Below are 15,894 nucleotides of genomic sequence, written 5' to 3' on the forward strand. Positions count from 1 at the left end.
TACACATATATACATGGTTGATTGAATTATAAATTGCAGAATATTCTAAACCCAAAAAATACGATGTCATAGGAAATTACTACTATTCAAATAATTTAGCAACTCCATATAGTTAAATGGATTTAAAATGTGCCTGTTTAAATGAAGACTTAAGTTGTATAAATCCTTTTTTAGTACCTAGTCAATTAATATAACTCACATAATCCAATACAAGTTTATGCACTCGATTTTGAGCTGCACAATTTCCGAGAAGACTTATGATACTATCCGATTAAGAGTGGGATTCAGAAATGAGGTTAACTGGTTAAAAACCGTAGTTAAACAACCAGGCCAGTGGTTTTCTAGTACTAACCTCATTATTCTCTAATGTCTATATATATATCTACATACAATGAAAACTATAGCAATTATTATTTGCAAAATCCAAATAGCCATGGTAGATAGTAATGATAATAATACCGGCTTTATTCAGTACTGTACAATCGGTTGCAGTAAATGCTTCTCAGGGGAAAATGATGCATAGCTGTAACAAAATCTCTGGCTTATTTTCAACAGTTGAGATCATGAGTCAATTGAAGCTAGACCACCATGGAAAACCTGGAAGCACTGGACGGTCGTTTCGTTCTGTTGTGGAACTCCTCAGCAGTGCGCATCCAGGACCCCGCCTCGCGGGATTCGGATCCAGGACCTATCAGTCTCGCGCCAGGCGCTTTATTTATGTTTATTTAAACTGTGAATGTTCAAATACATTCTTAGGTGTCTTTAAAAGAATAATTAGCTGTCTTTCATTTTCATCTGCAAAAGATGTTGATCACTTCTTGATATTGTGCATTGAATGCACAAAATTCAAAATAATCTCTCTTCCTTTGTTCGAATAAGCAAAATACGATAAACCACTGTATCATTTTCCATTGAGTATTTAAATATTAGAGATAGCAATGTATAAACTTCCCATCTATCATCATATCTAGATATCCAACAATATTCTCTGTCCATTTTAGTCTGAATTATATGAATAGTACTAAATTGACTGAGTAGCCGGTTCAAACGAATTCAATCACATATTATTATCTTTTGTTTTAATTACGAAACTAGTTTAAATTGCTAAGATATTTGAAGCGTATTAAAACAAGAGAGTCTAAATTCTTTGTTTAAGTCAAATCTAAATGTACCCAAATGATTTTATCATATATCGGATATTCATTACCCAAAGTTGTATTCCGTTAGTTTCTAACATAGTGGATTTACCCTCGCCTTATCATGCTAATTATTACGTGATGATTCAAACTGATAGCTGATATTCATTTTTAGATAATGCTAAATGAAACAGGAACCAATCTGACTCATGTAAGTGACACGAAACACAAATTAGGCTAACAGTGTGTTATACGCATTATTTCGGTAACAGATATATTCTAAACTAGTGTTTATGCTACGTCAAATAAACAGCCTTTAATTTACTAATTGATCTCCTTATCTAATAGAAGTGTACGTTTTAGCGTATGATAAAAATAATGTTCACTACCTGGACCCGTCACTGATCAATGGAGTATTTATAAAACAAATGTTTGCTGTAAAACAACTAATTTATACTTCATAGGTAGGTAAGTGATGTGTGGGTGAGAATGATAATGATTGGTTGTTTGCTTAGTTAGACTAGTAGATAGTCTGATGGGTACCAGATGAGTTATATATTCTCTTACCCTTATTATTATTGGATTGTTGTCGGTTTTAGGTGTGGAAATATACTTACGTTCTAGTCAGGCTATTTACGTGTTCTTGATCTGAATTGTGTTGAAGTCCTGTTGAATAGACACTGGAAGGGTATCTAGTGTAGATATTCGTCTAAGGCTAATTAACGTCCCATTCGTGTAGACGAGGAAAACCGAGACTTATAATAGTAAGTAGAACTTTGTAATGGCAAGTTAAAATTATATTTTCGTTAGTTTCAACAATTATTTTTAATAGTTGAAATCATGAGTCAATTGAAGCCACCATGGAAAATCTGGGAGCACTGGACGGCCGTTTCATCCTGGCATGAGACTCGTCAGCAGTGCGCATCCACGATCCCGCCCCCGCGAGATTCAAACCCAGGATCTACCAGTCTCGTGTGCGAGCGCTTAACCACTAGACCACTGAGCTAGCCGGTATCCAACGGTGTTAATGTCTAACTTCAACCAATCCACGAAATTGCGTCGTTTTTTTGATTCACAAAATTATGCAATCACACTGATTTCTGGAAATTAAAGTGTTGTAAAATCAATCTTTTGCTTTACAGACAATGGCCATCGTTCTTTAACAATGAAGAAGACAAAGTTATTGATGACTGTACCAAGTTTGAAACCCATAGATAATTGTTGTATGGACAAAAGGAAGTAGTGATTGGTTATTTCCTAGACAGATTGGTGGATAGTCTGAAAATCATTTGATGTGTCATATATGAACACCCCCTTGTACCTACTGGATTGTTGGCTGTTGATTTTCGGCTACTAAGTGTATTGGTGCGAGTTGTGTTGAAGCCTGGTAGAAAAGTGCTGGACGGATATCTAGTATAGATCGAGCGAATCGTATACACAGATAAATGATTCATTGTTCGCCCTAAGCAATTTAGTATTCCAGAAATACAAGTGTCATTTCAGTGATGGAATTTTATGATTTTACCGTAGAAATTTACAATAGTTAAGTAGCTTTTCATGACGTACCACTTGGGATTTTTAGCATTTGTTTTATCAAAATACCAGTTGAGCATATTGAAAAATTCATCCTATGTAGATGTTCGATACCATTTCCAGTTTCAAGATAAACAATCCTTTTTGATCCTACCCCGTAAGTATTACTTTCTTTGCATTATAGCCTGAACCTAATCTAAAGTTCACTCTTATAATTCTACGCAGAATCAAAACACAATACATTCCTATCCAGTTATAATTCAATAATTCATGTTTTCTACTTCAGTCAATTTGCTACATTAGAATCAAACAACTGCCGAATGTCAATGATTGTTCAATTAAGGTAACTTAGTGACGTAAACTATTTTCTGAGTAAATATATATGGTCGTTGTCAAACCATAACAGAAGACGATCCAATACATTTTAATTAATTTTCTGAGTTGATACTATGCTTTTAGTGTATTAGGAAGTTCAGTATCAAATTCTTGTCCACCTATCGAACAAAATAATTTCAGCTCTTCTCTTAATCTGGAAAGACAGTCAGTTAAATGACTTGTTTTTTTTCGAACCATTTGAAGACAGTTTTAATCATGGACAGAATTTAGCCAAAAGATCTCACTGAATATTAGATGGAATGTTAGATGGTTATTAAGTCCTTTCCTAGATAATGTTTACTCACTATCCAACAAGGAGTTGAACCAACAAAATTTAGGCTTCCCATCAAGAATCTTACATTTAAACTACTTAGATGACATTAGAAGGTCCATATTTCTAACTTCAAACATTTCCTGACACTATACGTCAATCATTGGTTATACCCGTCTTATTCCCAACATGAATGAAATCCACCGGTTACACTTTCTCATGAAAACCTTTTAAATCATTTTCAAATGTAATCACCAGAGTGAACGTCAAAACTCAACATACTAATAATAAGAAAATATTAGATAATTTGAAATTACTTACATGTGGCATAGAGAGAGCACGTTGATAAAGATATAGAAAGCTGTTTAAACTGAATTGATACATATGATTAATTTTCATGAGATCTTTCAGAGCGAAATAAAGTCGACTGCTAGTTTCAGCTAATGGATAAAATACATTTCTCTCCTTTATGAAATGTATTAAAGATTAAAAACACAATGGAATATCTGACATTAAAACATAGTATTGTTAGAGATTTGCATATTGTAATTGATATATAATCTTCAAGGAACTTAATTCATCACAGAATTTTCTGGGATGAATTTTGTCTTTTTGTTGTGAATTAACTGAACTTTGATTGACTGGTGTAATGACTAGTTATTCGACCTCATTAAATGAGCCACTTGATGAAATTATAAAAAGGTGGCCACTATAGGAATAATTACAAGCTTGACCTCATTCATTCTCAAACAAAAAGCGAATATATTACTAGTGTGATTATGTAGAGAATTATTCAACTTAACTCTGGTTTGACTAATGAACTAACATTGACAGGAGTGATACTGAAAACCAAGGGGTCCAGAATCCCTTTTAAGTCCTGGTTTAGAAACTCCCAATCGTTCATACTCACATCATATGCTAGTAAATATCAAACCTTGGGATCTAGAAACAAGCATGATATTGTTTTCGAGATGGGATCTATTGGTCACATTTCACACCTTCAGCGTGTTTTAAAGGAGAAAATCGGATAGTTGAGTAACTGAGATTGTCGAAGTGGTTATCGGTTTTGTGGGACATAATTTACAAACCACAATCAAAACAAATTTCAAAAGACAGAACAATCATTCAACGGAATGAATATATTGGAAAAATGAAATTATTCAATTAAATTAATGCAACTTATCTAATAATCGATAACTACTCGGGAATAAAAAATAAGGGATACAAACAACTAGCTGACATTCAGTCAAATCAATAAATCGTGTGATACCTATCACGAAAGACGGAGGTCCTGAGTCATGGTTACTGCTGAGATCGTTTATAATCAATGTCAAACAAAACAGATGTCCAGAGCTTTCTGGTTTCTAGTGGATCAATAGTCAATGTCAATATATAATAAAAATGTCTTTCAATACAACTATTATTGTTACAACCAAGATGGTGAACTGTTGTAAATCAGGAACAACGAACATTCTGGAATAAAATGAGGTCATTTTATATCATGTGCTCCGCTAGTTCATCCATTTTCATATATATTTATACCAATAATTGAAGTTTTACAACTGTAATTTTATGTGCAACATGTGTAACACGTACTCTGGAAGGGCAGAGAAGATATTATTTAACAGAGTTTCAGAACATATTCTAAAGAATTTGATCTTGAATAGCCCTAAACTGTTTAGCAGTGGTATTAGAAAACATATATTGAGTATGGATAATTCAGTAGATCTTGATACTGTATTTCGAGTAATAAGTAGATAGAATAAGACACACTTCTACGGTACACAGAAGTAGGGGGAATCGGTTATCTAAAACTAAAATTATCACTACAAAAAAAGTTTGCAGTTCACTTGTCACTGCCATCGTGACCGATTAACTGTCATACTTCCCTTCCCTTATTTTCCTGGTTTCATTTGTTTGACTTCATCTTTATTTTACCACAACATTTCAATTGTTCAATTTGGTCTAGTTTGTTATTTCATTTCCAATTTACTGTTTTATTATTTTCAGATTATTGAATGAAATGTTTGACCTTTTATCAATTCAGACATCCAACTACTTCCGTTCATTTCGTACCCTCTACCAGTGTTACTATGATTAGTAATGTTGTTATCACCGCTAATATGATTTATCCATCAATGGTTTTTTTGGTAATTACCATCACTTTCAGTATGTAGTTGTGAAGATAGCCGAATTTCATTGAAAACATGTAAGCACTAGACGGCCGTTTAGTCGTAGTATGAGACTCCTCAGTAGTGCCCATCCAAGACCACTCATGCTGGAATTGAACCAAGACCTTCGGTTTCACGTGCGAACGTTTAACTTTTAGACCACTGAGGAGGGATTCGATAGCTGTAATGTCTAACTTAAATCAATCCACGACATTGCGCCACTATTTTTCATTGTCTTTGGTAGGTAACCGTCTCACATCACTTTCATCATTTTTGTTTGCCGTAATTGTAACAAGTTTCACATGTTTCCTACACATTCGATTACATTATGATCTCTCTCTATTTTAATTCATTCATCTATGTTATTAAACTTGTACGTATGTAGGATACATTTATACTGGTGTGCTAAATGAATTTTTCACATTGTACGTAAAATTGCGATTGTACAAACCAGTCCGTATTTGGATGATTTAGAGCACAAGAAAAGATTAAATGAACTCATTTCATTCCTCAATGTTCGATATTGTTGCATAATATATCGAAATGCATTAGTTATATGAGAACATTAATCTTACCTTATTCAATTCAGCTTGTAAACGTAGGGATTCTTTCAATGAATTCGTTACAACTAAACTTGATTGCTTCGTTTTATTTAATGATGACAAAAGTTCTTTATTCTCTAATATATTACCATGAGCATTTGACAATTCCTTTCATATATTTGTTTGAAAATGTTCCATTTGGCAAAAAAACCAAGAAGAATGAATATGATAATCAATATGCAATACTATAAAAGCTTGAACTATTTTTCATTATGAACACTAGGTTCGTGATGGATAATTTTACATTGCACATATTATAATAGTCAAGAGTAGAAAGAGAAACTATCAGGCATTGTAATCAGCTGTTAGTACTGAGATAGTTTAAATACTTAGAATAGATCGGTCCTGATTCAGGAAGGATATTTCGTTCTCGAATCTCCCTTAATAATCATCATGAACATTATATCCGATGAAAAAGCTAGAAACTCAGTAGCTGAGCGTATGGTGTGTCAACGATTAATGCGAAAGATACTGGGTCTGAGTCCCAATGAGAACATCAACGTGGATGTATATAAATTCAGATGGCGAGTTTCAAACAGGAAGAAATGTTTGTCCTGGATTTCACTTCTAGCTACAATCCATCTATTCTCAAGAAATTGTGACAACATGGCTATATCGAGGAAATCTGTACCGAGTGCACACACACAGACAAAAAGTAATCTAAATTCAGTCCTTACTATTGATTCAAATCCTTATTAACGATGATATTTTCAATGGTATAGTTATGTAATGAACTTTTACATGCATCTTTAGTTTAATGTCAGAAAGAAAATAGTTTGTATTACCGTCATGAGTATAAATTAATAAGGATTTTCGGTAGCTAGTAGTAGAATTCAGCACTTACGTTCCGTCTTATTTGAAACTCACAAATTCCATGTATCTGCATTCCAGCGTTAATATTCATACTGAAACTCGAACTCATAACCTTTCTCTTCAAACATCAACTCATTATCTAAGCTACTGAGTCCGAATCACTATATAAAACAAAATACACATCCTGGATTACACTATATGTAGTCTCTATCTAACTTAGCTAATAGCTTATGACTAAATGATTACACTCATGATTCAAAAATCCCTGTACAAACAAATCAATGATCTATGTTGAAACATATTCATCTTAGAACTTTTAATAAATAATTACTAAATCTCGAATATTTCAACGTTCCTTGAATCCAGAATCTTTATAAGCTACAAATCCCCCCACCAATTTGAAAAGAAGATTATCTTGGTTTACCGGGAAATTATATGTTAGATTGTAGTTGATATTGTAATGAAGGAGAACCCAGGTGAGGACAACCGAATTATATTCAGCATAACATTACAGAGTTACTTGGTAAAGTAGAAAAACCATACTATAATACCTAATTTGCAAAATGTTTAATAATTGTCTGGGACTTCATTGTTCTTGCATTTCTATACTAATTGCTTTCTATTCCCGTTCTTCCTTTCTTGATCTTCCCAATCTTCTGCTGCCAGACATTACATTCCTGACTCGCATTATATACTACTTATGTCAATATAAGTAGCACGCATCACAATATTATCAAAAAATAAGACTGAAAGAATGTTAACTCCGAGAACTAATTTATGGATTATTATTAAACATATTCTCGTTATATAATAATTAACTAACTAGATTACTATGTTTATGTGTTCTGTTTACTAAAAGCTTTCAGTTAACCCATGAATTATGAGCATACTATATAATATTCCTTATTTTCAGTAAGGGGTTGTGGAGATTGTTGAATTTCACTGAAAATCTCGAAGCAATGGACGGCTGTTTCGTGGATGAGCACTTTCGAAGAGTTTCATACTAAGAAAAAATGATCGTCCAGTGTTTCCAGGTTTCCAATAGTGGTCCAACTTAGATAGGTTCATGATTTCAATGATATTTCTAATTTATTACCAATCTACTACTGGCAATTTTTTCTATTAACTTGGCTTGTTTATGAATAATTTTTATTTCTTAAATTTATGGTGTGATGTGTTCTGATGTGTCTGTATATAAACCACGTCTGTTTGAAACGGAACATGGTCGAGACTGGTTGTTGATATCAGAGAGGAGCTTGCAAATAATGAGCCAACAAGAACGTAGCTGTTGGCTCAAGGTCAATAGTGCTGGTCGGGTGTGTAACTGGCAAAGTCAGAGATCTCTAGCTATAGAGTACATAGCAGATACGAAATAAACTAAATCAGAATTTAGATTGGTGACTTGGCTTATTATGTGACTGTAGTTATCCATGGAATCCAAAACTGCTGTTTCTATCTATTTGTGACATAACGTCACTTGAATGTACCTTCAACATCAAAGCATCCACTCAAGTAGCTCATTTTCCCATCAAGAAGTGATGATTTACAATCGTCAGTATAGACAATAAAAAAACTCATCACCAAAACCCTTACAAATAATTATAATCAGAATGGGTTTTGTGGAGATTTTTAGAAATTTCACAGGTTGAAATCATAAGTCAATTGAAGCTAGACCACTATGGGAAACCTGGAAGCACTGGACGGCCGTTTCGTCCTAGTATGGGACTCCTGAGCAGTGCGCATCTACGATCCCGCACCCCGCGAAATTCGAACGCAGGACCTATCAGTCTCGCACCAGGCGCCTAACCAAATAGACAACTGAGCTAGCCGGCATCCAATGGTGTTAATGTCTAACTTCAAACAATCCACGAAGTTGCGCCACCGTACAACATTGTCTTCAGTGAGCTGATATCTCACAACAGACCTGGTTGAACTCCACTGGTAACGGCTTCTCACTAGAACTCCAGGAGTATCTCATGAAAACAATTCATAAATGAAAAGTTTATACAGATAGAAGGAAAATAAAATAAATTTATTACCTCTAGTAAATCATTTTCTAATTTAGCTAATTCCATTTTCATTTCCTCTTCATTATGAATTAATTGTTGACGTTGATTTTCTAATTGTGGACATTCATTTTGTAAAGTAATTTCTAATAATTGTTCTATTAAACCAGTTCGTGTTGAAATAAAATTAATAATAGTAACTAATGCATTAGCACTAATTGGTTGAATATAATCTATGCCTTGTAATGGTTTACGTGTACATAGAAATAAACGAAAATCTTGATGATAATCTATTAACTTTTCACCAATTCTTATAAAATTTCGTGATCCTAATGTAGAGATAAGAAAAAAACAAAAAAAAAACAAACAAAATAAAGTAGATGTTATAACGCCCGGTTTTACTTCGTTTAATATTATAACGGTTGGGTTTCCACTTTTAAATGTATGGGACGTTAATTTACCTTAGACGAGTATCTACACTAGATTCCCTCCTAGTGTCTATTCTACAGGACTTCAACAAAACTCAGATCAAGAACACGTGATTAACCTGACCATCACGTAAATATATTTCCACACCAAAAACCCGACACAATCCAACAACAATGAACAATCAATAATAAGTGAGTCACAATAATATTAAGGATAGGGGAATATATAACTCATCTGACACCTGTCAGACTATCTACATGTCTGATTAAGCAGACAATCAATCATTATCATTCTCGCCCACACATCAGTAGGTAATTAATTGTTTGGAGTTCTTATGAACTGAGTTTCACAAAGTTTCGGTTCGAATCTCGCGGTAATGAATCGCGGATGCTCACTGCTGAGGAGTTCCATGGTGGTCTAGCTTCAATTGACTCATGAATTCAATTATTAAACTATTACAATCTCCACAAAACCCTTCTCTGATTATAATCATCATATGCATATTGGTGACTGCCTTCAAGAGTTATTTCCTGGAGTTCTAGTGAGGAGCCGTAACCAGTGGAGTTCAACCGTGTCTGTTGTCAGATAGTAACTTACTTAAGACAATGGTGGACGGTTGGATTTAGACATTAACACTGTTGGATGCCGGCTCAGTGGTTTAAAGGCTAAACGTTCGCAAGCGAGACTGATAATTTCCTGGTTCAGATCTCGCTAGGCAGAAACGTGGGTGCGCACTGCCGAAGAGTCCCATACTAGGATGAAACGGCTGTCCAGTACTTCCAGGTTTTCCATAGTGGTCTAGCTTCAATTGACTCATGAATTCAATCATTAAATCACTACAATTGGTGTGGGCTACTTATATCCATATAAGTAGTATATAACAGTGGTCAGGTATAGAATGTGTTTAAACAGAAGATCGATAAGGAAAGAACGAAAATGGAACGCAGTCGGTATGAAAATGCATGGACAATGAAATCTGAGACAATGGACTGACATTTGCAAAAGGCATAGTGAAGTTTGAGACGATGAATTGATATTTAGCAAATTCACTATTTACTATATGGATATCAGATTTTGTTGAGATTCTCTGTAATTTCGTGTTAAATACATTCGATTGTCCTCGCTCGTGTTCTTGTCCACTTCTTAATCTCCACAAAACCATTTTCTGACAAGTATACATAACAAATTGATTCTAATTTAATGGTTAAGCAATAGTTGTGAGAGATATGAAAATCCTGGATTCGATTCATGATTAGGTTGTGAGTATTCTACTTATGAGAAATTTTATATGAGGATGAAACAGATGTACGTTGCTCGCTGATTCTCAGGTGGTATCTCAACTGTGGTTGATATGTTTATTTCTAAGAAATATGTTCTGGTTGAGAGGATTGATTAATTCTGTAAAATTATACAGAATTACGTTTTCAAAACTTATTTATGTGTGGAAGATTCAGAGAGCACAAAATGAGATAAATTCACTGTACCATATAAGGTTTAATGTTATTACATGGTAAACTGGTGGAGAATCGGGAAATTTAAAAACAGACTTTAATTATATAGATCAGATAATCTTCAAGTGATGATCTACGGATTTGAAAGTGATTATTGACATTGTCCATAGAAAGATTATGTCTCACCGTTTACCTATAACACAAAATACCAGATGTTTATATCACGCTAATAAAATACCCTTTATTTGAACTAGTGAAGTCATTCGATTGTTCATGAAGAGTTATTCTAAAGGAGCGATTATTGAAGTTAAAACTTTAGGAATTATTTATCGGGCTATTACTGATTACATTTTTGTTATATAGTTATAAAATAACTGGATTAATTTATTTTTATATTCCCTGAGCTGCGGGCTTCCGTTGTAACTATTATTTATTGTTATACGTTTCATTCTTTGTCCATTATGAACTGAATGAGTGTAAAGTATGATTCTTAATTTGTTGTATTGTGACCTGATAAATCATGTGTACAAACTAATAAGTGCTTGAAACAATGACATAAAAACTTGACTGCCTGCTACGTTCTCTTATTCGGACTCATTACTAAGGATAGAAGAAGAAAGTGTTCTGGATCAATTAGAGTTAACATGATCCTTGATTTAACTAAAGGTTAGTCGCTGCCAGCCGTGGTAGCGTGTAACTAGCCAAAACTTAAAACGTTAGTCAGCAGACGAAAATAGATTACTATAAATACAGATTCTTATTGGTACACTTTCTCTAATCATATCAATTCATAACAAAACTGGTGATTAATTGATGACCTTATAACATAACAATGAGTAATTAGTAAGAATTAATTGACCATAAAATGCAAATGAAATGGCGAGTAACCCCTTATTTGATTGAAGTGTGGATGACACAAGAAACTAATTCTTTTTCCCATTGTATTTGACATGTATTTATCTTTTAAGAAGGATAATAGATTCTTAATTGTATAATCGTGTAAATATGTCTTCACAAAGTAAGCTATAGAATCATCAATGTTAAATGCAACTTAGCTCAATTTAGACAAATCTAAATGTATATAAATCATATAAAAAGTAATGCTTTCATCAACCATTTTTTGATTTAAATTCACTTAGTATTGTTTACTTAAATTTTCCCATTGATGTTTAGAACAGCAATCGACCAGTTTCTTATACCAAATGAATTTAAACTTCACCCCATTGCACAACCGAATGGCTACCAGGACTCATTAGCTAAGTGGATAACGCGATAGAGTTTGAAGCGAATGTTACTGAGTTTGAGTCCCAGAGTGAACATCAATTCTGAGATGCATGGTACATCTAGATGACGAGTCCCAAATAGGTTGGAACGTGCGTCCTGGATTCCAATGCTAGTTACTATCCATCTTTGTTTACATTTTTTTTGGATTTATTTTGGGCATCGAATTATTAGAAGCGGTTACGAAATCGAATCGAGAGTTCGATTAATAGACTTATCAGTAAAAACAAAATCTATTATCCTCATCATCATATATTTACTAACCTTGTAAAATTAAATCTTTTGATAATAGTGGCATAAGTATGGGTTCAATTTCATCAACTTCTTGTACAATTAAACATTTTCCAAATCTAACAGCTAATTCTAATGTTGTTATAAAATTTGGGCTCTAAAAGAAACAAAACAACAACAACACCAAATGATGATAGAATTAAACATTTAAATAATCCGAACTTTATACAACATGATATTTAGATCAATTCACAGACTTAGTTTTACCTTCATTATAACTGTTAAATGTTGTAAGGAGAGTTTACAATGAATTCCAATAGTATTCAATAGTAATAGACTTTGTATAATAATAATAGCAGTAATAACAATAGTAATAGTAATAATAGTAATAATTGCTGTGACTTTATGTCCGACTTTTCATCACGTGAGTTATCCACCAATCAAAATACAACTTATGCAATCTTAGCACTGTGCCAAACCAATGACGTTCGACCGATATGAGCAGCCTAGCGTCCTTATTGGTCCTATGTCCACCTAGCCCGTTCATTTGAGTCCAGAACACCAATACCAGCTCCCACTATGCGAATCGAATCGGATCATTTATTTTAGACGTACTGGGCTTATATATCTATCAAACAGACCGCAACGCACCATAAAATAGGAAATAACATTTGTACACAATGAAGCCAAAAAAGTGGCTGTGAACGTGGTAGGCAGTAGTCAATAAACTGAACATAGCTTAAGAACAGTAAATCGTACAGTAATAAATTATAAGTCAAAATAAAGCTTATAACAAGGGGAATATAAATATACATAATTTAATTATTGAATAATTATACCATAAGAATGTATAGATAATATTAAGTGCTCGAGCGCGAAACCAGTAGGTCCTGGGTTCGAAGCTCGCAGAGGGCGAGGTCGTGGATGCGCACTGCTGAGGAGTCCCACAATAGGACGAAACGGCAGTCCAGTGCTTGCAGGTTTTTCATGGTGGTCTAGCTCCAACTGACTCATGATCTTAACCATTGTAATATCAGTCAATTAATATGTCTCAGAAGTTACTCGTGATTTAATCTTCGCTCGGATATAAAAATAATAATAGTAATAATAATAATAGTAGTAGTAATAGTTATAAAAGTTATAAAATACATCCATTTAAAAATTCTTTAGTTATGTCTAAAACATCTATTCAAGTCGTTCACAAATGCACCAATAAATGTTCGTTTTTTGTATCAAGACAGATTATTCAGTTTGTAGTTTTTCATTATTATTATGGATTGAGATTAGATAGAAAACTATTGAATGTAAGAGTATATTGGAAAATTATTTTATTCAAGTATAGAATCCGTTAGAATTACTCATTCACGAGTAAACTGAGGATAGAACTCAAGGACTTCAGATATTACAGATAAAGTGTGATCATCCAATTTAGTCAATCAGCTACAACGTAGAACCAGATACATATATGCATCATTCCAAGTTGCCATATCTCATTAGTACAACAAAATGAACACTGAATTCATAGAAGTAGTTACTGCAATGATAGTAATTTATTAAAGATTTTATGTAAGGATATATTACATGAAGAAAGAATTAGTTGGTAGAAAGATATAAAGCAATTTTAATCTTACGGTCTAAGGGAAGACAAAGAGTGTATACATCGACGCCATTGTGATCGACTCTGAGCCCTGTCACCAGGAATCTCTAACCATCGGTTCCGATATTCACGCGGACCCCAACCAAGTAGTCTGCATCTACCAACACGGCTAAGACAAGAAGTTAGTGACTACAAGGACTGATGCCACGTTTTGGTTTGGCCCTCCTCCCTAACTTTCTTCCAACTGTCTCCAACGCCAGTTAGCATTGCGCATAGTGGTAATCGGTGTTCAGGCATACGTAACTCGTGGCTCAACCACCTCAGTCGATGAAGATCATCAAACTAAAATCCTGCAGTCTATATGATCAATTTCAATCAGTTTGGGATAATATTTCTCGGTTATATAAATTTATCTAAAGACTCTTATGATACGTTTCTTATATACGAGGTTTTTCTAAATGCTCACTGTATTAAATGGAGTAAAGTTGATAAAATGGTGTAAACAATTATCATAACACAAAGTATCTCTACATACAACTGTAACAAACAAATATATATCATAAACAGTTAGCTAGAAATTCCTCAGATGTATTTCCTCGGAAAGGCATGAAAAGACCAATTTTTTTTCAGAATATTTTAGATAAATAAGAGTAGTCTGGCAAATAAAAGCATGAGCTGGTTAAATATAAGCGTCTTAAACTTTAAAAAAATGCAATCACTTTAGACGATACGGTAAATTACAATCTCTCATCAACTATATAAGATGCTTCCATAGAGTTTTTAAGTTTTTTCCTTGAAGTATACATCTCTGCCTAACATCGTCTATCAAGGTAAAAGATGACTTGACATAAACAGTAAACGCTGTAGACACTTCAGTCATAGCAAACGATCAAACTGTTTTAAAGGAATCTTCTTTACTAACATTATCATATTTTTCCTAATGATCCTATTATACATACATTATTCGCTGAATACCTACCTGATTTAAGTAGACGTTTTAAATAAGTTTATTAAAAACAACCGAAATTAAAATATTTAAACATAGGTTAGGAGAACCGTCTTTTTTGGAGAAAACTCAATCAACTCCTAGTTGTAATACAAAAGCATAAGCTACATATATTTAATTCGTCGAAATGTGTAGCTTATTTTACTATATCTTCAAGCTGATCAGAAGATCGAAATCCCAGAAATAGGAATCAAATGATACCATATAAAAACAAGTTGGTTAATTTGAAATGTATTTCCAAAAAGTTCCTCATTTCACATTATGCTTGAAGTAGCTTACTTGTTGATTTACAATTTCTAAACGTTGGTCTTGCAAATAAACTTTTAACCAGTTTAATGCTCTTGACGACGGATCAATAATGAATGGACACATCGCAGTCTGAAAAAATGAACAAAAAATATGTGAGTATACACAGAATTCTTAAGAAATATAAAACATATTGGAATAGGGCAATATTACTCTTTGTTATAACGTTACCATGATATAAAAGATTGATATATGGGACAGGTATTTGTAGGTCAAATTCCCCTACCTGAATGCGATTTTACAGATCCTACAATTCAACGAGTTGAGACATTTATTATTATTATTATTATTATTAATTTATGGTTTGGTAAAAAAATATGATGATCCTACTGCAGTTTCCTATTACATAATTCATAATGGCAAGATGAATCTTCTTGGCTAAAAGAAGACTCTCCTGACTGAAGTTTACCTTTTAATCAATAACATTCTTGTTTACTTGTATAATAATTATGTGATGTTGATCTCTTTTATTAATCGACATTATTATCATCATCCCAAAACATCTGTGTCGCAATATTTTTGGTCCCCCCAACGCACTGAAAATGTTACATATTAGAAACAAATAGAATGATTCTAGGTTAATAAACTATTTTAAAGAAAATCGATTGCGATTAAAAAAAAATATTATCATAATATACGACGCCTAACATTCACGGATCAGTTAATATAGATTTAGATACTTTGTT

At 33.4% G+C, this 15,894-nt stretch overlaps 1 protein-coding gene across 2 annotated transcripts in view; it reads right to left on the reverse strand.

The window, feature by feature from the left end:
- The window catches only part of DYNC2H1_1 (Cytoplasmic dynein 2 heavy chain 1), a 68,128-nt gene that overhangs the window by 33,163 nt on the left and 19,071 nt on the right, over positions 1-15,894 (reverse strand). For both annotated transcript variants that reach the window (XM_051212968.1, XM_051212969.1), the window contains 5 exons: positions 15,182-15,280; positions 12,333-12,456; positions 8,941-9,236; positions 6,062-6,196; positions 3,637-3,780 (listed from right to left, as the gene is read on the reverse strand). In XM_051212968.1, the coding sequence (XP_051068898.1) occupies positions 3,637-3,780; positions 6,062-6,196; positions 8,941-9,236; positions 12,333-12,456; positions 15,182-15,280 (798 nt within the window). The remainder of the gene's footprint in view (positions 1-3,636; positions 3,781-6,061; positions 6,197-8,940; positions 9,237-12,332; positions 12,457-15,181; positions 15,281-15,894) is intronic.

Source organism: Schistosoma haematobium, chromosome 3 (assembly GCF_000699445.3).
Source record: "Schistosoma haematobium chromosome 3, whole genome shotgun sequence".
NCBI lineage: Eukaryota > Metazoa > Platyhelminthes > Trematoda > Strigeidida > Schistosomatidae > Schistosoma > Schistosoma haematobium.